Raw genomic sequence first — 25752 nt, forward strand, 5'->3', positions numbered from 1 at the left:
AGATCTAATTATATATTCAATATATGGAAACAATTAAAGAGATTCACCGGTACTTTTGGATACTTCTCAGCCAGTCATTCTGAAAGTAGTGCCCAAAAGCGGTTACCGAAAATTGCATACTTCATCACGTGTAGATATGTGCACCACGTTATTGCTCCCTCTCTCGCTCTACAGTGGATGCATCTTGCTGGCTATCACTCTTATTTTAAAATATATATATTTTTTTTTAAATTTGTAGTCACCAAAGCTCCCGGAGCATGTCTTCCATTTATTTACACCGTAGTATGTCAATAGACCATTAGACCAAAAACCACTGACTTTAATGTACATTTACGTTTAATGCACTTGTGATTACATAGAAACAGGCAGTTCAGTAATTCATTCACTCATTATAAAATAACAGTACTACAAAACTCACCTTTCAAAAATGCCCTAATAAAAAGCTCTTTTACATTTTCACTCAGGAATAAAAACAGAAAGACATAGTAAAATACATAGTGAACAGGAGGCCACTGTAGAAAGAGAAGAAAGAGTTACTTAGCTCATGTTGACTATCTAGCTGTGGAATGCAGTCGTGGCATTAGAGATATCGGGGATGCTGTATGAAGACCGAGGCCCTTGATTGAAACCGATGTACATTAAAATACAGGAGCAGTAGGCAGTGGATGGTCTAGACAATACATGGAGTCTAAACACGAAGGCCTTGGTAGACTGAAACGGCAGCGAGAGTCAATCTACGAGAACACAATTCATGTAACAGTTGAGGACACGCATTGTGACAGTGATAAAAGGACAAAGTATCACAAGTTTTGGCTTTGGTATCAAAACTAAAAGAATGAGTTCCCAAGAAAGTATTGATCAGAAACGTGGAGTCGACCAAGGGTTTGACAAGTTCTATTGGCCTCCTAAAAACAAACACAGAGATGGGGGAATTAGCGTGAGTTCTATCTACTCTGATTCAATTAAGGACAAGAAACACAATACAGTAACTGTTAATCAGTGAGAAAGTTATACTAAACTTTGTGTGGCCACATGGGACGTTCTCTGATACACTCTCCCGTGTTTCACTCTCTCTCAGCCCTTATAAAAACTCTTACAAAGACCATCTTTCCACTGATAGTCGTTGTAGAGCTTTAGCAATACATTTCATGAGCAAGTCACAGAATAGAGTAATCTTGATCTAAATCAAATGAAGGGAAAACAATAAACACAAAAAAATATTACTCAATAAAATAATTGGTCTCTCTTGGCAAAGAGGGAGAACTAAGATTTGACAGACACAATAGAATGAGAGGATTATGTGGTTTGATTGATTTTCACAGAGTCGGCATCCAAAATGGCACCCTTTGCCAGGGGTCAAACTTTTCTTGCCCAGACAAAATAAAAATAAGATCTCATCAGGTGAACGATAACGGCAAGGAGAGATGATCAACAATTAAAAATGAATCGATTTGGTATAGTTTTTCATCATTTTTTACCTTACCGGTTATAATTAGCGACATTCATGAACACATTGAAATAAACAAAATTCCACTGAAACAAACATATGTTTGAACTAAATCAACTGACACTGCATCTTTGCTTGTGTTACAAACTTATCGACTCTAGTGGATGTCTCATAACTAGACATTTGACCCATTCACAAGGCATGGCAACCACGTCTCATCTAACAAGGCAGCTATTTGGAGAAACAGGTTTCCAGAACATTTACAGATGTTTCTAAAGGTTTGAAAAACCCAGTAGAAAAAGGTGGGTTGGACAGAAGGCAGTAACAGTCTACAGTCAAAGGAAGATTTGATAGACATCCTGCAGTAGCTGGGTCAGGTTCTCTCGCCCTGGGTATACAAGGCAGACCAGAGCCCCTGGAAAAGAGCATGGTTGTGTTCAGTAGGCACAAAATGAGAGATAAATGTCCGAAACGTGTGTGTTACAGGAGCTACTATCTGAACATGTCCAATATAAAAAAATAAAAACTTGCTTTCATATTCTGTTGCAAAACATTTTGCTACAATTTGTCCTAATGAACATGACACATTTAAAGGCTGGGTGAACAGGTCCATCCATAGGAACTGACTGTGTAAGGAGGTCCAGAGTATTCTGAAAAGAGGAGTGGATCCCAGTCTCACTGCAGAGGGTTGTCAAACACAGAGTCAGGCAGGACCGAGATCTTCAGCTTCTTCTCTGGCCAGCTATATTCCTTCGGTAACTTGGTCTGGAAGGAGGAATCAAAACATTTAATGACAGACCCAGAACAAAGTTAAAATTCCAAAGACTTTGCAGGGTTTTTCCTTCCCTGCTTATTACCGTAATCCTCAAACCAGGATTTCTGAAAAATCAAGGAACTTTTCTGTAATTTTGCAACCGTAATATTACAGAACAGCTTCTTTATAGGCTGAGGATGCAGATCCATAGGTAGTTCCCCCCCCCCCCCCGGAAGCCTTCCCAAGAGCCAGAGATCCTAATCACATTCGGCGCATGCATTTCTTTACCTCTACTTTATGCACACATGTTCATGGTCACCCTCCCTTCACATTTCTCACCGTCAATCGTGAGTGATAATTCTCCAAGTTTTACTGGTGAAACGTCCATGCAGCATCTGCATACCAAACTTTTGACCTCAATCAGTTTCATGGAAATGTGCATTTATGAGTGTTGATTTGAATTATAGTGCATTCGGAAAGAATTCAGGACCTTGACTTTTTCAACATTTAGTTATGTTACAGCCTTATTCAAAAATATATTAAATTGTCCCCCCCCCCCCCCCAAATCTGAACACAATACCTCATAATGACAAAGCAAAAACAGGTTCCTAGAAATGTTTGCAAATGTATATACAGTAGCAGTCAAAGGTTTGGACACACCTACTCATTCCAGGGTTTTTCTTTATTTTTACTATTTTCTACACTGTAGAATAGTGAAGACATCAAAACTATGAAATAACACATATGGAATCATGTAGTAAGCAAGAAAAAGTGTAAAACAAATCAAAATATTTCATATTTGAGTTTCTTCAAAGTAGCCACCCTTTGCCTTGATGACAGCTTTGCACTCTTGGCATTCTCTCAACCAGTTTCACAAGGTAGTCACCTGGAATGCATTTCAATTAACAGGTGTGCTTTGTTAAAAGTTAATTTGTGGAATTTATTTCCTTATGTCAATCTGGGAAATTTCAATAACTTTGTAAGTTTCTTCATGTGCAGGTCGCAAAAACCATCAAGTGCTATGAGGAAACTCGCTCTCATGAGGACCGCCATAGGAAAGAAAGACCCAGAATTACCTCTGCTGCAAAGGATAAGTTCATTAGAGTTACCAGCCTCAGACATTGCAGCCCAAATAAATGCTTCACAGAGTTCATCAACATCTACTGTTCAGAGGAGACAGTGTGAATCAGGCCTTCATGGTCGATTTGCTGCAAAAAAAAAACACTACTAACGGACACCAATAAAAATAAGAATTTACTTGCTTGGGCCAAGAAACACAAGCAATGGATATTAGACTGGTGGAAATCTGTCCTTTGGTTTGATGAGTCCAAATTTGAGATTTTTGGTTCCAATCGCCATGTCTTTGTGAGACGCAGAGTAGGTGAACGGATGATCTCTGCATGTGTGGTTCCCACCGTGAAGCATGGAGGAGTCTTGAGTCAATAATTATTCAACTCCTTTGTTATGCCAAGCCTAAATAAGTTCAGGAGTAAAAATGTGCTTAACAAGTCACATAATACATTGCAGACTCATTCTGTGTGCAATAACAGTGTTCAATATGATCTCAGAATGACTACCTCATCTCTGTACCCCACACATACAGATAACTGTTACCGTCCCTCAGTCTAGCAGTGAATTTCAAACACAGATTCAACCACAAAGACCAGGGTGACTTTCCAATGCCTTGCAAAGGGCACCTATTGGTAGATGGGTAAAAAAATATTTAAAAGCAGGCATTGAATATCTCTTGCTGTTGGTGTTAATTACACTTTGGTGTAATTAATTGTGTTAATTACACTTTGGATGGTGATCATTACACCCAGTCACTACAAAGGTAAAGGCGTCCTTCCTAACTCAGTTGCCTGAGAGGCCAATGGTGACTTTAAACATTTTATTGGCTGTACATTCCGGCGCCGAAAAGAGATGGCCGCCTCGCTTCGCGTTCCTTGGAAAATATGCAGTATTCTGTTTTTTTATGTGTTATTTCTTACATCGGTACCCCAGGTAATCTTAGGTTCCATTACATACAGTCGGGAGGAACTACTGAATATACGATTAACGTCAACTCATCATCGTTCCTACCAGGAATATGACTTTCCCGAAACGGATCCAGTGTTTTGCCTTCCACCCAATACAATGGATCTGATCCCAGCCGGCGACCCTGTGCGACGCCGAAAAAGGGGCAAACGAGGCGGTCTCGTGGTCAGGCTTCGGAGACGGGCACATCGCGCTCCACTCCCTAGCATACTACTCGCCAATGTCCAGTCTCTTGACAATAAGGTTGATGAAATCCGAGCACGGGTAGCATTCCAGAGAGACATCAGGGATTGCAACGTGCTCTGCTTCACGGAAACATGGCTAACTCAAGGGACGCTAACGGAGTCGGTGCAGCCAGCTGGTTTCTTCATGCATCGCGCCGACAGAAACAAACATCTTTCCGGTAAGAAGAGGGGCGGGGGGGTATGCCTTATGATTAACGAGAAGTGGTGTGATCATCATAACAACACACAGGAACTCAAGTCATTCTGTTCACCTGATCTAGAACTCCTCACAATCAAATGTCGACCGCATTATCTACCAAGGGAATTCTCTTCAATCATAATCACAGCCGTATATATTCCCCCCCAAGCAGACACATCGATGGCCCTGAACGAACTTTATCTGACTCTTTGTAAACTGGAAACCACACACCCTGAGGCTGCATTCATCGTAGCTGGGGATTTTAACAAGGCTAATCTAAAAACAAAACTCCCTAAATTCTATCAGCATATCGATTGTGCTACCAGGGCTGGAAAAACCCTAGATCATTGTTATACTAATTTCCGCGACGCATATAAGGCCCTCCCCCGCCCCCCTTTCGGAAAAGCTGACCACGACTCCATTTTGTTGATTCCAGCCTACAAACAGAAACTCAAACAACAAGCTCCCGCGCTCAGGTCTGTTCAACGCTGGTCCGACCAATCTGAATCCACGCTTCAAGACTGCTTCGATCACGCGGATTGGAATATGTTCCGCATCGCGTCCAACAACAATATTGACGAATATGCTGATTCGGTGAGCGAGTTCATTAGGAAGTGCATTGACGATGTCGTACCCACAGCAACGATTAAAACATTCCCAAACCAGAAACCGTGGATTGACGGCAGCATTCGCGTGAAACTGAAAGCGCGAACCACTGCTTTTAACCAGGGCAAGGTGACCGGAAGCATGACCGAATACAAACAGTGTAGCTATTCTCTCCGCAAGGCAATCAAACAGGCTAAGTCCCAGTACAGAGACAAAATCGAGTCGCAATTCAACAGCTCAGACACAAGAGGTATGTGGCAGGGTCTACAGTCAATCACGGATTACAAAAAGAAAACCAGCCCCGTCGCGGACCAGGATGTCTTGCTCCCAGACAGGCTAAACAACTTTTTTGCCCGCTTTGAGGACAATACAGTGCCACTGACACGGCCCCCTACCAAAACCTGCGGGCTCTCCTTCACTGCAGCCGAGGTGAGTAAAACATTTAAACGTGTTAACCCTCGACCAGCTGGCTGGTGTGTTTACGGACATATTCAATCAATCCTTATCCCAGTCTGCTGTTCCCACATGCTTCAAGAGGGCCACCATTGTTCCTGTTCCCAAGAAAGCTAAGGTAACTGAGCTAAACGACTACCGCCCCGTAGCACTCACTTCCGTCATCATGAAGTGCTTTGAGAGACTAGTCAAGGACCATATCACCTCCACCCTACCGGACACCTTAGACCCACTCCAATTTGCTTACCGACCCAATAGGTCCACAGACGACGCAATCGCAACCACACTGCACACTGCCCTAACCCATCTGGACAAGAGGAATACCCATGTGAGAATGCTGTTCATCGATTACAGCTCAGCATTTAACACCATAGTACCCTCCAAACTCGTCATCAAGCTCGAGACCCTGGGTCTCGACCCCGCCCTGTGCAACTGGGTCCTGGACTTCCTGACGGGCCGCCCCCAGGTGGTGAGGGTAGGTAACAACATCTCCACCCCGCTGATCCTCAACACTGGGGCCCCACAAGGGTGCGTTCTGAGCCCTCTCCTGTACTCCCTGTTCACCCACGACTGCGTGGCCATGCACGCCTCCAACTCAATCATCAAGTTTGCGGATGACACTACAGTGGTAGGCTTGATTACCAACAACGACGAGACGGCCTACAGGGAGGAGGTGAGGGCCCTCGGAGTGTGGTGTCAGGAAAATAACCTCACACTCAACGTCAACAAAACAAAGGAGATGATTGTGGACTTCAGGAAACAGCAGAGGGAGCACCCCCCTATCCACATCGACGGGTCAGTAGTGGAGAAGGTGGAAAGTTTTAAGTTCCTCGGTGTACACATCACGGACAAACTGAATTGGTCCACCCACACAGACAGCGTTGTGAAGAAGGCGCAGCAGCGCCTCTTCAACCTCAGGAGGCTGAAGAAATTCGGCTTGTCACCAAAAGCACTCACAAACTTCTACAGATGCACAATCGAGAGCATCCTGTCGGGCTGTATCACCGCCTGGTACGGCAACTGCTCCGCCCACAACCGTAAGGCTCTCCAGAGGGTAGTGAGGTCTGCAGAACGCATCACCGGGGGCAAACTACCTGCCCTCCAGGACACCTACACCACCCGATGTCACAGGAAGGCCATAAAGATCATCAAGGACAACAACCACCCGAGCCACTGCCTGTTCACCCCGCTATCATCCAGAAGGCGAGGTCAGTACAGGTGCATCAAAGCAGGGACCGAGAGACTGAAAAACAGCTTCTATCTCAAGGCCATCAGACTGTTAAACAGCCACCACTAACATTTAGCGGCCGCTGCCAACATACTGACTCAACTCCAGCCACTTTAAAAATGGGAATTGATGGAAATTATGTAAAAATGTACCACTAGCCACTTTAAACAATGCCACTTAATATAATGTTTACATACCCTACATTACCCATCTCATATGTATATACTGTACTCTATATCATCTACTGCATCTTGCCATCTTCATGTAATACATGTACCACTAGCCACTTTAAACTATGCCACTTTATGTTTACATACCCTACAGTACTCATCTCATATGTATATACCGTACTCTATACCATCTACTGCATCTGCCATGCCGTTCTGTACCACCACTCATTCATATATCTTTATGTACATATTCTTTATCCCTTTACACTTGTGTGTGTGTGTAAGGTAGTAGTTGTGGAATTGTTAGGTTAGATTACTTGTTGGTTATTACTGCATTGTCGGAACTAGAAGCACAAGCATTTCGCTACACTCGCATTAACATCTGCTAACCATGTGTATGTGACTAATAAATTTTGATTTGATTTGATAGGAGAAAACTGAGGATGGATCAACAGCATTGTAGTTACTCCACAATACTAACCTAATTGACAGAGTGAAAAGGAAGCCTGTACAGAATACAAATATTCAAAAAGATGCATCCTGTTCGCAACAAGGCACTAAAGTAATACTGCAACAAAAAAAATGTGGCAAAGAAATTGACTTTTTGTCCTGAACATTAAGTGTTGTAATGGATTTGCACCAAACATAACACATAACTGAGTACCACATTCCATATTTTCAAGCATAGTGGTAACTGTGGTGACTATCACGTTAAGGACCGGGGAGTTTTTCAGGATAAAAAAGAAACGGAATGGAGCTAAGCACAGACAAAATCCTAGAGGTAAACATGGTTCAGTCTGTTTTCCACAAGTCACCAGGAGATCAATTCACCTTTCGGCAGGACAATAACCTAAAACACAAGACCAAATCTACACTCGAGTTGCTTACCAAGAAGACAGTGAATATTCCTGAGTGGCCACAATACAGTTTTGACTAAAACCGTTTGAAAATCTATGGCAAGACCTGAAAATGTATTTCTAGCTATTATCAACAACCAATTTGACAGAGCTTTAAGATTTTATATAATATATATATATTTTTTTAAATGGGCAAATGTTGCACAATCCAGGTGTGGAAAGCTCTTAAGAGACTTACCAGAAAGACTCACAGCTGTAATGAATGCAAAAGGTGCCTCTACAAAGTACTGACTGAATACTTATGTAAATTTGATATTTCAGTTTCAATACATTTGCTACAGTTTCTAAAAGCACATTTTCACTGTGTCATTATAGGTTATTGTGTGTAGATAAGTGGAAAAATTAAATTAATTTAATCCATTTTGAATTCAGGCTGTAACAACAAAATGTGGAATAAGTCAAGGGGTATGAATACTTTCTGAAGACACTGTATTTTGCCTACACTAGTGCACAGTTGAATTTTGGCCACATTAAAGAAGAATGCAACCAGTCGCACAATCCATAAATCTCCCAAGAAAATGTGGTGTTTTTGTCTTACAGTATATTGTTATATTGTATTATATCCTCGTGTAGAATAATATCGTTGATCACGTAGACATTGATTGAGCTTTGATCTAACTTGATTAAACAAACACCATTCTCAATTCATCACACAGAGTAGCCTGTTCTCTGAGCAGACGAACGAGTAGAGCAGAGTGTGCTGTGCGTAAAGTAGAGAATCCCACACATGCGCAGACGTTTTGTACCTTCAGCTGTCGGGAAGAGGGTTCCAGAGAACTCGGATCCGCAGCCACTCCATTCTTTATATTACCCCTGTAAAGAATGGTAAAAGGTGTTTCCCTCACCTCCTCTCGAGTGTTGAGCTCCGATAGGTCTCCAAGCATCTGTTCAACAAACTCTTCAGTCAGCAATATCTGAGGAGGAGATATGGTAACATAAGTACATGCAGCAAGTATGCACTTGAGGCAGTTTGTGTGTGTACCAGGAGCCAGTGTGTGTGTGTGTGTTTACCTGTAGCCAGGGTCCATGTGCTGCGTACGGGTGTTCCTCAGTAGCAAAGGCCCCCTCCACTCCAGTGGATACGAAGGTGATGGCCGTGTCTCCATTTATACTCTTATAGGTGAAGTGTCTACCATGGAGCAAACGACCCCTAAGCATGGAAGATGACCAGCACAACAATCATTAAACGTCACTGAATACATACTTGTATGTAAGAAGTCTGCTGGATTGGAGAACCTGCTTCTTCTCACCCTTCGTCTCTCTCTCTCTCTCTCTCTCTCTCTCACACCACTCCCAATCTCACCCGCTTTCACACACACAAAGGGCTCAGATGACCCTGGTCTTGTTTTATGTAATCTGTATGTATGTGGGAAGACCAAGGCTCACCCCCAACTCCAGTGTGTGTGTGTGTGTGTACCTGAGACAGAGGGGCAGCAGTGTTCCTGACTCCTGGTTGAATTTCAGATGAACACTTTCCAGCTGTCTGGTACGAACTAGCTCGTGAGGAACGATGGCCGCCGAACTCTCACTCTCCAGACTGTCCTTACGACTTCTAGAGAAAGAAGGGGAGTCAGAAAGAGATTTAAATGACCACTTTACGTTCAGGGGAAACAAGTCCCATGGTGGCGTGTAGCTCCCTATAAAGTGTGTGAATGAGTTTGCTGTGGAACTGGACATGTGCATAAGCACCTAAGCACCCTCATCTCGTCTTTCTCTTACCTGTGATACTGCTGGCGCTGCAAATGGCCATTGTTTGTCTACGGAGAAACCAGGGGGCGAACTCTACCACATACAATTTCATACACCTATCATGTGTTGTTCAATGTCCCAATACTGTGTGCACACTTGGGTCTCATGGCGTGGTCTCTGGCTGGGTTAAGGGGAGGTGTATGCATGTGTATAGTCTACTCTAGAGAACACTACAAAGGAGGGGGTGAAAGCTGTTGATGTGACATCACCGCTTGAGAGGAAAGAGAGAAAAACAAGAGTGGCGTGTGTGTGCCTCAATGCTGACTCAGAATGAACATTTAGAGTGGGAAAGTGAGTAAACAGCAGCTGCACTGCGTGGGTATGTACTCACTGAGGCCTGTCGTGTCCTTGTTTCTGGGAGTTGATAGGGGGTAGTGCTGCTTTGGTGTTGAACTCCAGGCCTTTCCTCAGGGCTTCTCTGATCTGCTCGGTATCTGCAGTGGACAAACCATTGGGTTAGTTGTTGGACATACAGCAACATTAGGACACAAAATCACTCCGTAAGGAGCAATAGATTTGCTGCAAAGAAACCACTACACCAATAAAAAGAAGAACAGACTTGCTTGGGCCAGGAAACACAAGCAATGGACATTAGACCGGTGGAAATCTGTCCGTTGGTTTGATGAGTGGAAATTTTAGATTTTTGGTTCCAACCGCCGTGTCTTTGTGAGACGCAGAGTAGGTGAACGGATGATCTCTGCATGTGTGGTTCCCACCATGAAGCATGGAGGAGTGATGGTGTGGGGGTGCTTTGCTGGTGACACTGTCAGTGATTTATTTAGAATTTAAGGCACACTTAACCAGCATAGCTTCCACAGCATTCTGCAGTGATATGCCATCCTATCTGGTTTGCGCTTAATGGGACTATCATTTGTTTTTCAACAGGACAATGACCCAACACACCTCCAGGCTGTGTAAGGGCTATTTCACCAAATGAGATGGTTTGGGATGAGTTGGACCGCAGAGTGAAGGAAAAGCAACCAACAAGTGCACAGCATATGTTGGAAATCCTTCAAGACTGTTGGAAAAGCATTCCAGGTGAAGCTGGTTGAGAGAATGCCAAGAGTGTGCAAAGCTGTCATCAAGGAAAAGGGTGGCTACTTCAAATATATTTTGACTTGTTTAACACTTTTTTGGTTACTACATGATTCCATGTGTCATTTCATAGTTTTGATGTCTTCACTATTATTCTACAAAGTAGAAAATAGTAAAAATAAAGAAAAACCATTTAATGAGTAGGTGTGTCCACATGTTTGACTGGCACTGTATGCATGCATGCATGCATGTATGTATGTATGTATGTATGTATGTATGTATGTATGTATGTATGTATGTATGTATGTACAGTTGAAGTCGGAAGTTTACATACACTTAGGTTGGAGTCATTAAAACTATTTTTTCAACCACTCCACAAATATCTTGTTAACAGACAGATTATTTCACTTAAAATTCACTGTATCACAATTCCAGTGGGTCAGACGTTTACATACACTAAGTTGACTGCATTTAAACAGCTTGGAGAATTCCAGAAAATGATGTCATGGCTTTAGAAACTTCTGATAGGCTAATTGACACCATTTGAGTCAATTGGAGGTGTACCTGTGGATGTATTTCAAGGCCTACCTTCAAACTCACTGCCTCTTTGCTTGACATCATGGGAAAATCAAAAGAAATCAGCCAAGACCTCAGAAAAAACAATTGTAGACCTCCACAAGTCTGGTTCATCCTTGAGAGCAATTTCCAAACGCCTGAAGGTACCACGTTCATCTGTACAAACAATAGTATGCAAGTATAAACACCATGGGACCACGCAGCCGTTATACCACTCAGGGAGGAGACGCGTTCTGTCTTATAGAGATGAACGTACTTTGGTGCAAAAAGTGCAAATCAATCCCAGAACAACAGCAAAGGACCTTGTGAAGATGCTGGAGGAAACAGGTACAAAAGTAATTATATCCACAGTAAAACGAGTCCTATATCGATAGAACCTGAAAGGCTGCTCAGCAAGGAAGAAGCCACTGCTCCAAACTGCCATAAAAAAGACTACGGTTTGCAACTGCACATGGGGACAAAGATCTTACTTTGGAGAAATGTCCTCTGGTCTGATGAAACAAAAATAGAACTGTTTGGCCATAATGACCATCGTTATGTTTGGAGGAAAGGGGGGGGGGGGGGGGCTTGCAAGCCGAAGAACACATCCCAAACGTGAAGCACGGGGGTGGCAGCATCATGTTGTGGGGGTGCTTTACTACAGGAGGGACTGGTGCACTTCACAAAATAGATGGCATCATGAGGAAGTACAATTATGTGGATATATTAAAGCAACATCTCAAAACATCAGTCAGGAAGTTAAAGCTTGGTCGCAAAGGTGTCTTCTAAATGGACAATGACCCTAAGCATACTTCCAAAGTTGTGTCAAAATGGCTTAAGGACAACAAAGTCAAGGTATTGGAGTGGCCATCACAAAGCCCTGACTTCAATCCTATAGAAAATCTGTGGGCAGAACTGAAAAAGTGTGTGCGAGCAAGGAGGCCTACAAACCTGACTCAGTTACACCAGCTCTGTGAGGAGGAATGGGCCAAAATTCACCCAACTTATTGTGGGACGCTTGTGGAAGGCTACACAAAACGTTTGACCCAAGTTAAACAATTTAAAGGCAATGCTACCAAATACTAATTGAGTGTATGTAACTTCTGACCCACTGGGAATGTGATGAAATAAATAAAAGCGGAAATAAATCATTCTCTCTACTATTATTCTGGCATTTCACATTATTAAAATAAAGTGGTGATCCTAACTGACACAACCCAGGTCAGATCTATGCCCATTAGAATTGTATTGGGATATAAGTTAGGTGTGTGTGTGTGTTATACCTTTCTCCGACAGTCTTCGTGGCTGAGAGCCTATACAGATGGAGCGGCTGTCCTCTTCATCCTCGGACGGTCGGCTGAGGTCGTCCCACACACACTTTGCGCTCACGCCACTCAAGTTGGATCCCTCTGTCTCTATACCCTGGTCCACACGCTCCTGCTTAGGATGAGCAAACACACACGCAAACCTTAACACTAGCCCACACACACATTAACGCACACTCAAACACATTGTGGGGACTGAACCAGCAGGTGGCGCTGTTTAAATGAAAATACAATTTGAATTAATACACAAAAGTAACTCATCAAAGCCTTACTTGTAAATGCGGGTCGATGTCAAACATGGTCTCTCCTCTCCTCATGTCAGTTATCAACCAGGGTCCTCCGGCACTGAACACAGACGGCATGGAGGAGAAAAGAGAATCATGGACTCGGTCACACTGGGTTAATGTGAAATAAGACTGGTAGTCTGGGCAGGGAGGTATCTCATATTTCAAACTCACACATGGACCCCTCGGAGAAGCTCCAGTATTCCCTGGCCGTTCCACTGTTGGGCCGCCTGCAACTCTTCTGTACACACACCCACAATCTACAGAGAGGAGAGGGAGTTAACACACAGAAAAAAAAGAAAGAGGGTAAAAGAACACACACAGAAGGCCATTATAGACTCAACGGAGGGAGTTGAGGGGGTAGACCGGCGAGCCTTGGGCTAGATTAGCTCACCTGCAGGAAGTTGACTAGGCCGAAGGGTGTGTGGACCGGCGATATCTGGGGGTCCTCAGTGAGCAGCATGTGTTGGATACGAGACTCACTGTTGTCCAGGGGACTGTGCCACGATATGTGGTCTCCACTGCAAAATGTGTTTTCTACAGGAAAGAGGAGAGACATGGATGTGAAAGACTACTCTGTGATATATTGGAAAATACGTTACAGTTTTCTCATCAGTAGTCTAACAGCAAACGAGAAAGGACCATCAGACTTTTCTTTCAGTCTGATGGTAAGAATGATAGGAGAAAAAGTGAGGGAAAAAGGGAGTGTGTGTATACAGTGCATTCGGAAAGTATTCAGAGCCCTTTACTTTTTCCAGATTTGTGACCGACCGGCTCGATTCTGCCTTATGTAGCAACATTTTAAACATTTTATTTTATTTTTTACATTGGATAAAAGTAGAGACTCAAAGCTAGAACATGGTATATCATACACTACAGTTGAGGAACAATGGGAAAGTAATTCTGCTTTGAAAGTTGATAAACTTGTAACCTCACTTTCCAGAAAATGGCTCTGGGTGTGCTCTGGGCGTTCGAAAACTAAGAGCGTTGTCAGATCGTCCGTTCGTAAATTCAGAGCGCTTCACTCTCGGAGCGTTCAGACCTAACAGCAGTAGTCAAGCACCCAAGCTAACTGGCTAAAGTTGGCTAGCTTGCTAGCTACTTCCAGAACAGCTCACTCTGACCATTTTACTCGCACTAGCAGAGCTGGTTAGGCTGTTTTATGTTATCCAGAGTGTTCGTGACTGCAACTGTGCTGCTGGCAACAATTTAATTATACTTTTTTTGCCAACGTTTACTGACACTGACCATATTCAACGGGTGTTGAGCGTTCATAAATTCTAAAGTTATTCTGCACAGTCAGTGCTCTGAAATCGGAGTAGATAGCTGGTAAATTCGCTCTGGCTACGTCTATCGACAGTTGTTGCAGTGACATCATGAACATTCTATTGAAATGGTTACTTGCATAGTGGAGTCCATTGTTTCGATATTTAGCTAGCTCGCTAAACAATGAACCATAATCCCAACTCATAACGTTACTACCCTGCATGAATCTGCTATAAGGCTATAAGTAGCAATGCAAATGGCTCTGAGATACGAATAATATTACTACACAGATCATACACGTAACGTTAGCTAATAAGCCAGCCAGCTAATGTTAGCTAACTAGCTAACAGTACATTACCTTGAAAACGACTTTGACAAAATTTGAAATGTGTAATATATGAAAATGTAGCTAGCTAGACTATCTTACCCGTAAACATGGAAGGACGCTTCTCCCTCTCTATCACGGATGCCATGGTTGACCTTAGAGCGAAAAGTGTTTCATACAACAGTCTTTTCGACAATCAAACGCCAGAATTAGCTATCATACCCTAATTCCACTGATTTCAAAACTCGGTCCTCCTGAAAGTGGAGAGCAACCCTTATGCAGTTGTACTATGTGATAACTTTCAAAAAAAGCTGCGTTAAAAAGGATTACCTACACATACCGACTAGCTCATGTTATCGACAGAAGTGTGCTACATGGCAGACCAATCCGAACTCATCTCTCGGCATGTCCAGCCCTCTTATCTCAGCCAATCATGGGTGAGGTGGTATACTCCTGAATACCATTGGATGAATAACGGAACATATTCCAGTCTGTGCTAGCAAAACAGTCCTGTAGTGTAGCATCCACGTCATCTGACCACTTCCGTATTGAGCGAGTCACTGGTACTTCCTGCTTAAGGAGGATAGAATCATGGGCAGATTTGCCAAATGGAGCGCAGGGGAGAGCTTTGTATGCATCTATGGTCGGCAGCGTAGCCTAGTGGTTAGAGTGTTGGACTAGTAACCGAAAGGTTGCAAGATCGAATCCCCGAGCTGACAAGGTACAAATCTGTCGTTCTGCCCCTGAACAAGGCAGTTAACCCACTGTTCCTAGGACGTCATTGAAAATAAGAATTTGTTCTTAACTGACTTGCCTAGTTAAATAAAGGTAAAACAAAAATAAAATAAAAATCTATGTGTGTGGAGTAAAGGTGGTCTAGAGTTTTTTTCCCCCTCTGGTTGCACGTGACATGCTGATAGAATTGAGGTAAAACGGATTGAAGTTTGCCTGCATTAAAGGTCACCCGGCCACTTGTCCCCGGCATTTACTTCTATTTGGCCGTTATTCTACCAGGTAAGCTGATTGAGAACACATTCTCTTTTACAGGCTACATGAGGAAGTTGCGGTGGAGAAGCAAGGGGTTGAAAGAGCCAATTGGAAGCTGGAGTGCTCTCCATAAGCGAAACGTCACTGACGTAGAGTGACATAAGGTTACAAATATTGACATGCGCCAAAATCTCAATATGGGGGTAGCGGAGCCCTCTGTGCTGTGTGGTGGAGAGTAACAAAACGGTCCGAGCCCCTAGATTATAATTGGTAGATAACTACCATCTCCTAACCTTCCTCTAATGACTAAATCCCTTTCACACTAGACACACACACAGAGCCTGCGTTCTTACCTGATTGGAAGACGTAGCGGGCCAGGCCCTGCATGAGTTCAGCCGGCCAGGTAGGGGGTGCGGTCTCTCCCACCTCTCTCTTCAGCCTGAACGTCAGCTCAAAGCCAAAGCCACTGGGGCCTTCCTGACCTGTAAACCTGACAATACACATATGGAATACACACACTTAATTCAAGCTGTCTAACCCACCTCTCTCTTCTGGTGTGCATGTGTGTCTTCCGCTCAAAAAACAAACAAACCCCGGGCCGTCCTTATTTGAGTCAACACAACAACACAAACCCAATACAGATTAGCCTTCCCTTTAGCTTAATTCCATTACTCGACTAGGGATGTGACAAATGAAAAAAGTTCTTAACGTTTAAACTATAAGAACATTCGTAAAATGACACATGAATTCACAATGCAACGGTTTGGGTCTCTTCCAAATAGTTAAACATTGCACCTGTACTACCATTACTGTACCTCACTTCCACCGCGCAAAGTTTACATTTCCTTGTCATTTAACTTCTCAAAGTATTCGCCTTCCTCTGTCATTTTTCCAACTGTTAACGATGGTAACGTAGTGGTGAAGAGTCTACTCCAAAATAATTGATTCCTTGCGCATCAACTCCAGTCGTGCATTTTACAGGGTTCGTAGGACTTTTTCAAAGCACTAATATTTATTTACAAGGACCATCAATATGTAATAGTTCCTATTATGCAATTGTTTCTAGTCGCCACCAGAAGGCAGTATATCACCACAACCTAATAAAAAAAACACTATTCATCTACTCAATAATACGTGTTTCACTACATACATGAGTGATAAGTCAGTAATGATGCAGTTGACTGATTTCCTTATATGAACTGTAACTCAGTAAAATCTTTGAAATTGTTGCATGTTGCGTTTATATTTTTGTTCAGTGTACATGATAATAATATTAAGTTGTCTTTATATATAAATTGTCTTTATATTTCACAAAATGTTAGGTCCCACAGGCTGTCCCAACACAGTCCCAACAATTCTGACAGTGTAACAGGCCCTTAGTTGACTTTAAAATATTGTATTCTATACCCATTTGAAGAGAAACAAGTTACTAATGTGTTTGAAAAGATGAAAGACTCTCTCTGGGGCCTCATGTTTGGGTACCACTGTACTACTAACCTATGCTCTCTGTGGTGGCCACCAGCTGCATTAAGTACTGCAATGCATCTCCTCCTCATGTACTGCACCAGATTTACCAGTTCTTGCTGTGAGATGTTACCTCACTCTTCCACCAAGGCACCTGCAAGTTCCCAGACATTTCTGGGGGGAATGGCCCTAGCCCTCACCCTCCGATCCAACAGGTCCCAGATGTGCTCAATGGGATTGAGATCTGGGGTCTTTGCTGGCCATGGCAGAACACTGACATTCCTGTCTTGCAGGAAATCACGCACAGAACAAGCAGTATGGCTGGTGGCATTGTCATGCTGGAGGGTCATGTAAGGATGAGCCTGCAGGAAGGGTACCACATGAGGGAGGAGGTCTTCTCTGTAACGCACAGCGTTGAGATTGCCTGCAATGACCACAAGCTCAGTCCGATGATGCTGTGACACACCACCCCAGACTATGACGAACCCTCCATCTCGAGTAAGGCCTCAGTGTAACGCTCATTCCTTCGACGATAAACGCGAATCCGACCATCACCCCTGTTGAGACAAAACCGCGACTCGTCAGTGAAGAGCACTTTTTGCCAGTCATGTCTGGTCCAGCGACGGTGGGTTTGTGCCCATAGGCGACGTTGTTGCCTGTGATGTTTGGTGAGGAACTGCCTTACAACAGGCCGACAAGCCCTCAGTCCAGCCTCTCTCAGCCTATCGCAGACAGTCTGAGCACTGATGGAAGGATTGTGCGTTCCTGGAGTAACTCGGGCAGTTGTTGTTGCCATCCTGTACCTGTCCCACAGGTGTGATGTTCAGATATACCGATCCTGTGCAGGTGTTGTTACACGTGGTCTGCCACTGCGAGGACGATCAGCTGTCCGTCCTGTCTCCCTGTAGCACTGTCTTAGGCGTCTCACAGTACGGACATAGCAATTTATTGCCCTGGCCACATCTGCTGTCCTCATGCCTCCTTGCAGTATGCCTAAGGCACGTTCACACAGATGTGCAGGGACCCTGGGCATCTTTCTTTTGGTGTTTTTCAGAGTCAGTAGAAAGGCCTCTTTAGTGTCCTAAGTTTTCATAACTGTGACCTGAATTGCATACTGTCTGTAAGCTGTTAGTGTCTTAACAACCGTTCCACAGGTGCATGTTCATTAATTGTTTATGGTTCATTGAACAAGCATGGGAAACAGTGTTTAAACCCTTTACAATGAAGATCTGTGAAGTTATTTGGATTTTTACTAATTATCTTTGAAAGACAAGGTCCTGAAAAAGGGAGGTTTCTTTTTTTGCTGAGTTTAGTAACCCATTTTGTGATTCTAGCTAGCTTAATTTCAGCCAACTGCTCCTGCTGAGGCCAGGCTCCGTTCAACTTCAGCTTCGAACTTCATCTTTCTAGCCAGCTAGTTATAGCTAGCTACCTGGCTAATAGCCAGAGCCCTTGAGCTGCCTAGCTAGCTAGACATCTGACTGAAATATCAGCGACTATTTACCAGTTATACACTCATTCTCCGAGAGTCAGGGGTTTTTGTTTGGGGGATGTCTGTTGAAACGGCAGGAGTCGAGGTATCTCTCGCCACTGTAGGTCTGGGCTAAGGTAGTTCGTTTCACATCTTGGCCTATGTCGTGGGTGGAGTTTTCCATTGGGCAGAGTGGTGAATGAATGCACTGCTAACAAGAAAAATCCGGGGGAGCAGGCAAACAATGAGGATACAGGAATCATTCATGATTCCACTCATTCACAGATGTAAGCGCGATTAGAACTCAGATCAAGAAGCCTTCTGAGCGTTGATCAACGCTGGGAACGCAATAATAAGTGGGCAAATGATAATTAACTAAATAAAAAGTTGAGTAAACTAATTTACAAATAAAAAGGTGCATATATGGCATTTACTCCCCACTAAATCCCTGGTTGGGTCTGGCAAAACCCATTAATAAACATCAATTTCCTGCCAGGCAGGCATCATTACTGACTTATCACTCATGTATGTAGTGAAACACATATTATTTAGTAGATGAAGTGTTTTTTTTTTTTTATTAGGTTGTGGTGATATACTGCCTTCTGGTGGCAGTATATTTTAACGCCGATACCGATTATTGGAGGACCAAAAAAACCCGATACCGATTAAATCAGCCGATTTATTTATTTATTTGTAATAATGACAATTACAACAATACTGAATGAACACTTATTTTAACTTAATATAATACATCAATAAAATCTATTTAGCCTCAAATAAATAATGAAACATGTTCAATTTGGTTTAAATAATGCATTAAACAAAGTGTTGGAGAAGAAAGTAAAAGTGCAATATGTGCCATGTAAAAAAGCTAACGTGTAAAAAAGCTAACGTTTAAGTTCCTTGCTCAGAACATGAGAACATATAAAAGCTGGTGGTTCCTTTTAACATGAGTCTTCAATATTCCCAGGTAAGAAGTTTTAGGTTGTAGTTATATAGGACTATTTCTCTCTCTACCATTTGTATTTCATATACCTTTGACTATTGGCTGTTCTTATAGGCACTTTAGTATTGCCAGTGTAACAGTATAGCTTCCGTCCCTCTCATCGCCCCTACCTGGGCTTGAACCAGGAACACATCGACAACAGCCACCCTCGAAGCATCGTTACCCATCGCTCCACAAAAGCCGCGACCTTTGCAGAGCAAGGGGAACAACTACTTCAAGGTCTCAGAGCGAGTGACGTCACCGATTGAACCACTATTAGCGTGCACCCCTCTAACTAGCTAGCCATTTCACATGGGTTACACCAGCCTAATCTCAGGAGTTGATAGGCTTGAAGTCATAAACAGCTCAATGCTTGAAGCACAGCAAAGAGCTGCTGGCAAACGCACGAAAGTGCTGTTTGAATGAATGCTTACGAGCCTGCTGCTGCCTACCACCGCTCAGTCAGACTGCTCTATAAAATATCAAATCAGACTTAAATATAACATAATAACACACAGAAATACGAGCCTTAGCTCATTAATATGGTCAAATCAGGAAACTATCATTTCCAAAACAAAACGTTTATTCTTTCAGTGAAATACGGAACCGTTCCATATTTTATCTAACGGGTGGCATCCATAAGTCTAAATATTGCTGTTACATTGCACAACCTTCAATGTTATGTCATAACTACGTAAAATTCTGTCAAATTAGTTCGCAACGAGCCAGGCGGCCCAAACTGTTGCATATACCCTGACTCTGCGTGCAATGAACGCAAGAGAAGTGACACAATTTCCGTAGTTTAATATTGCCTGCTAACCTGGATTTCTTTTAACTAAATATGCAGGTTTTAAAAATATATACTTCTGTGTATTGATTTTAAGAAAGGCATTGATGTTTATGGTTAGGTACATTCGTGCAACGATTATGATTTTTTCGCAAATGCGCTTTTGTTAAATCATCCCGTTTGGCGAAGTTGGTTGTCTTTGTCAGTAAGAAACGGTCTTCACACAGTTCGCAATGAGCCAGGCGGCCCAAACTGCTGCATATACCCTGACTCTGTTGCACAGAACGCAAGAGAAGTGACACAATTTCCCTAGCTAAAAGAAATGCATGTTAGCAGGCAATATTAACTAAATATGCAGGTTTAAAAAGATATACTTGCGTATTGATTTTAAGAAAGGCGTTGATGTTTATGGGTAGGTGCACATAGGTGCAAAGACGGTGCTTTTTTCGCGAATGCGCTTGTTAAACCACCCGTTAAACCACTCGGCCATGATCGGTGTCCAAAATTGCGATTACCGATTGTTATGAAAACTTAAAATCGGCCATTCCGATTAATCGGTCGACCTCTAGTGCGAACCCTGATTTTAGTCATTTGTTTCACCGACTGAGATATGGGTTTGACCTACTAGCGCTGGCCGCAATGAGTCCTACAGCTGGATCAATAGCATTGCACATTCCTCCGGCTCAGCGACTCCAGAGACATGATCTGACCACCAACTATCTGCCATATACGCACAGGAAAATAGATCATGAGCATAAAGAAACAAAATACATGTTTAGAACAGCTAATTTATCGCATGGTCCAAGAATGACTGCAATTAATTGATTATTGAATTTTATGGACACAGCTTTGTAGAACAAAAACATAGTGCCTTCAGAAAATATTCAGACCCCTATACTTTTTCCACATTTTGTTACGTTACAGCCTTATTCTAAATTTAATTAAATTGTTTCCCCCCCCCCTCATCAATCTACACACAATACCTCACAATGACAAAGCAAAAACCAGTTTTTAGAATTTTTTGCAAATGTATCAAAAATAAAAAACTGAAATATCACATTTACCTAAGTATTCAGACCATTTGCTCAGTACTTTGTTGAAGCACCTTCGGCAGTGATTACAGCATCGAGTCTTCTTGGATATGACCTACAAGCTTGTTACACCTGTATTTGGGGAGTTTCTCCCATTCTTCTCTGCAGATCCTCAAAGCACTGTCAGGTTGGATGGGGAGTTTTGCTGCAGAGCAATTTTCAGCACTCTGGAGCAGGTTTTCATCAAGGATCTCTCTGTACTTTGCTCCGTTCATCTTTGCCGGTCTCCCAGTCCCTGTCGCTGAAAAACATCCACACAGCATGATGCTGCCACCACAATGCTTCACGGTAGGGATGGTGCCAGGTTTCATCCAGACGTGACCCGTGGCATTTAGGCCAAAGGGTTCAATCTTGGTTTGATCAGACCAGAGAATCTTGTTTCTCATGGTCTGAGAGTCTTTAGGTGCCTTTTGGCAAACTCCAAGCGGGCTGTCATGTTTTTTATTTTTAATACATTTGCAAACACTTCTAAAAACCTTTTTCACTTTGTCATTATGAGGTATTCTGTGTAGATTGCTGGGGAAAATACATTTTTGAATAAGGCTGTACCATAACAAAATTTGACCTGTTTCAAGAAACTAGGTGTATGTCGCGCGTCACTACTTCACAGGAGTGCCATTTGAAGGTAAACATGTGAACTTTCATAACAAACTTGTTTAAGGCACATTTTAGAATAAGTAACAAAATTTGGAAAAAGTCAAGGGGTCTGAATACTTTCCCGAAGGCAATGTACACAGCCTCTGCTTAACAAACTCAAACTCATCGTTTGGGGGGCTGCAGTTCGCGAACGACTGATTGTCACCTTGCCTGGTTACCCAGGCTCCGGCCAAACGCTATGCCACAGACGTTACTTTCTTCTCTGCAGCAGTATGTAGCGAACGACGGTACGAGTCGTCAGGCTACTTTTCACCCTCACGGCAGTCAAGCAATGCATTCTGCCAAGACTCGTTCACAATCTAGTCCGGTTGCAGCCACAACTGGACCTTGTTTCAAACGTACTAAGAAATAATCTTATTTGTATGCCTAGCAATCAATACTTTAGAGTCTAAGCCCGGAGGGGGAGATTGTTTTAAAAGTCATACCAATGATTCCGTGACACTTGTGGGGGTCGTAGAGCAAAACGGAGAACACCATCGTGTTCGTGAGAGTCTCATCTCTCCATGGAGAGGTCATAGTAGTTTGTGGGCCTAACCATAGTAGATCATGGGCCTAATAGCCGTAGCTCGGACACCTTGCACCGCAGATGCGGAAAGCCGCCATTGGCGGATGCAGTGGATTGAGACACAGCACCATGCAAAAAACAGATATCTCTATCTAAGTCAGATTTTTACGTTATGTATTATGCAAATTAGATTTGATTGGAATTTCTTGGCTTTTAATGTCTTGCAACTTCAGTAAAGCAGGGCCCATCATCAATGAATAAGCTAGGAAATTCTAAAACGCAACAGATCGAAAACTGAACACACACTCGGCATCATTAGCGAAGAGAAAGAGCAGGTGGGCCAGCGTGAGGCTGTATTGCATTACTGGAAACCAAGACTATTCTGAGGACGGGTCTCCCAGTTTTGAGTAGCATAATTGCCTTTTTGTAGCAGGTTAGGAGAACTTACGCAGCAGGGTAGGAGAGTTAGGTTAAGGTTAGCTAAAATTGTCCCCGACAATCAGGCTTGCCCAGAGAACGGTCTTGGTTTCCACTAATGTGATGCTGCCAGCACAAGGGAGAAAGAGGAGGGGGCAGGCAGAAAGAACCGCGGTATGCCTATGTCTTGGTAATCTGTATCTCATCTTGTATGCCTCGTAAATTCACCAAAGTAGCCTAAAGTTCACCTCTTCCTCTCTGGTTTTATTTAAATTACACCACTTTCCTGAGGTCTTTCTAGACCTGGAGAAAGTTGTGTAATTTATATAACAGAAAATAATATGTTCAGCGCTGGCAAGTCTAATCAAGAACACTACAAATGGGGGTGAAAGCTGTTGGCTTGACATAACTGCTTTAGAGGAACAAGAAAAATACAAGTGGAGTGTGTTAGTGTCTCAATGTTGATTCTGCAGGATGATACAAAGGAGTGAAAATAAGTTAACAACAGCTGCACAAATCTTGTGTGTGTGTTCTTAGTAACCTGGTCTGATGGAGCTTTAACCTGACGTACTATACTTACTCATGTACTCGGTTGTCTCCATACAGGTCACTGAGTCCGAAGCTGATGTAGTGCCAGTGCTCCTGTACATCCTGCGCTGCACAGCCCACGTTACGGTACATACTGATGTAGTCCAATGGATCAGGACCCCCTAACCTGTAGAGACACACCACTGATAAGTGCGATCTGCAATATTTACTCCCATTTTAAATAATTATATAACCATTGATTATTTAATGTCTAATAAGCTTAGGACAACTATCTAATAGTTTCACTCACAATCCAAAATATGAGGCGATTTACACACCATTGTTTGTATACAACCTCTGTAGGCGTTTAGTGTTTAATGTTACATTTCTCCAGCCCCATTCCTCACTGGTAATTTGGTCAACCATAAAGAGCAATCACATCAAAATGTTTTCTCTGGCTAGCAAGCTAGGTAACTAACCGTAGCGTTTTCAACATATATTATGTTAGCTAACGTAACTAACAACATTGCAATCCAGGTTAGCCTAGCTATCTTTCGAGGAATCCGACGTTGTTGCAAAGAAATGTATCCATAATAAGACGTCGTTAGCCATCTCCTCACCAGTATTTGACAATGGCTGTAACTTGTAAGGGGTTGGCCTGGTCGGGGTAGAGGCGCCTGCATTCCCCGTAGATTGCCTGCAGACCCGGGGGGAAGATTGACGCCAGCCCAGGGGCTGCTGCTGGTCCGTTGATAGGCCGCACCTCGTCCATCCCAGCTTTTTTTTTTATGTGGTAATACCTGAAAGGGCGACAGAAATTACTTTCTTCGCGAAGATAAGAAAGGGTCCCTTGGTTTACTGTTGGTTGATGAAACAGTCCCTGTATTTTTTGTTTTTGTTGATATTGCTTCCAATATTTTTTTTTTACTATCGGCCCCCTGTTCCTTGCCCTACTCAACTGCGTGACTTGTTGCTCGCTCCACCTATGAAAACTTTCCCTCATTGGTTGGAGCTGTTGAATGTAAGGGAGGAACGCCTTGAGTGACATTTGCTTAATCCAATCAAAGTGCCAGTTTTTGGTAGGCAGATCCAAATACAGAGTTGTGTTTGGCTAAATAATTGTCAATCAATATGTTAGAACCTGTTTAAGAGCAAGATTGAAGGATTTAAAAACTATCCCCAGTTTTTGATCGTATTGAAATGTATCATATTGTGTGTGTGTGTATTAAGTTGCAGTTATTTTCTCACCTATGCCACATATGATATTTGTTTCCAATACAGAGTTATTTCCAATGTAAATTGACTGTGAAAATAAGTATTATCTTTTAAAGCAAAGACCTGGGAAAGAGTTACAGGTGGGAGGAGAAGTGATGAATGAGCCAATTGGAAGCTGGAGTTGAATAGGTGGCCATGGTGGCATGAGGGCCAGATTGGTAATTTAGCCAGGACCCCAGGGTTAACACTACTCTTTTTAGGATAAGTGCCATGGGATCTTCAAATCAAATCAAATGTTATTGGTCACATACACCTGTTTAGCAGGTCTTATTGCGGGTGTAGCAAAATGCTTGTGTTTCTAGCTCCGACAGTACAGTAATATCTAACAAGTAATGTCTAACAATTTCACAACATATCCCCAATACACACAAATCTAAGTAAAGGAATGTAATTAAGAATATATAACTATATATGGACGAGCAATGTCAGAGGGGCATAGACTAAGATACAGTAGAATAGTATAGAATACAGTGTATACATATGAGATGAGTAATGCAAGATATGTAAAAAATATTAAAGTGACTAGTGTTGCATTTATTAAAGTGGCCAGTGATTTCAAGTCTATGTATATAGGCAGCAGCTTATATGTGCTAGTGATGGCTATTTAACAGTCTGATGGCCTTGAGATAGAAGCTGTTTTTCAGTCTCTCGGTCCCAGCTTTGTGGCACCTGTACTGACCTCGCCTTCTGGATAATAGCGGGGTGAACAAGCAGTGGCTCGGGTGGTTGTTGTCTTTGATGATCTTTTTGGCCTTCCTGTGACATCAAGTGCTGTAGGTGTCCTGGAGGGCAGGTAGTTTGCCCCAGTTGATGCGTTGGGCAGACCGCACCACCCTCTGGAGAGCCCTGCGGTTGCGGGTGATGCAGTTGCCGTACCAAGTGGTGATACAGCCTGATAGGATGCTCTCAATTGTGCACCTGTAAAAGTTTGTGAGTGTTTTAGGTGCCAAGCCAAATTTCTTCAGCCTCCTGAACCCCTCCAGTTGCACAGGGAGGGGTTCAGCATTCTTA

At 42.9% G+C, this 25752-nt stretch overlaps 1 protein-coding gene across 3 annotated transcripts; it reads right to left on the bottom strand.

Moving 5' to 3' along the window:
* Positions 1-318: 318 nt before the first annotated feature.
* LOC139562255 (suppressor of fused homolog) lies at positions 319-25549 on the bottom strand. Of its 3 annotated transcripts, XM_071379776.1 has the most exons (13): positions 25421-25549; positions 24087-24266; positions 23519-23653; positions 15915-16051; positions 13378-13520; positions 13158-13243; positions 12972-13044; positions 12658-12814; positions 10116-10218; positions 9453-9587; positions 9047-9185; positions 8881-8949; positions 319-2212 (listed from the first exon to the last, which is right to left on the bottom strand). In XM_071379776.1, the coding sequence occupies exons 1-13, from the start codon at positions 25504-25506 to the stop codon at positions 2123-2125; spliced, it is 1533 nt and encodes a 510-aa protein (XP_071235877.1). In that variant the 5' UTR covers positions 25507-25549; the 3' UTR covers positions 319-2122. The 3 variants fall into 3 exon arrangements, with proteins under 3 accessions (XP_071235877.1, XP_071235876.1, XP_071235875.1); XM_071379775.1 differs by lacking the exon at positions 25421-25549 and having other exon boundaries at positions 12658-12811; positions 24087-24633; XM_071379774.1 differs by lacking the exon at positions 25421-25549 and having other exon boundaries at positions 24087-24598.
* Between the last annotated feature and the right edge of the window lie 203 nt (positions 25550-25752).

This window comes from Salvelinus alpinus, chromosome 32 (genome assembly GCF_045679555.1).
Source record: "Salvelinus alpinus chromosome 32, SLU_Salpinus.1, whole genome shotgun sequence".
Lineage (NCBI taxonomy): Eukaryota > Metazoa > Chordata > Actinopteri > Salmoniformes > Salmonidae > Salvelinus > Salvelinus alpinus.

Bases quoted from the DNA above. Each gene is read 5' to 3' on its own strand.
- LOC139562255 (XM_071379774.1), bottom strand. From the start codon at position 24,514: ATGTCACTCAAGGCGTTCCTCCCTTACATTCAACAGCTCCAACCAATG. The intron at 13,521-15,914 runs GTAAGAACGCAG...TCTTTCCTGTAG, and splicing joins CCGCTACGTCTTCCAATCAG to AAAACACATTTTGCAGTGGA. The intron at 13,045-13,157 runs GTGAGTTTGAAA...GTCTGTGTTCAG, and splicing joins CTTCTCCGAGGGGTCCATGT to TGCCGGAGGACCCTGGTTGA.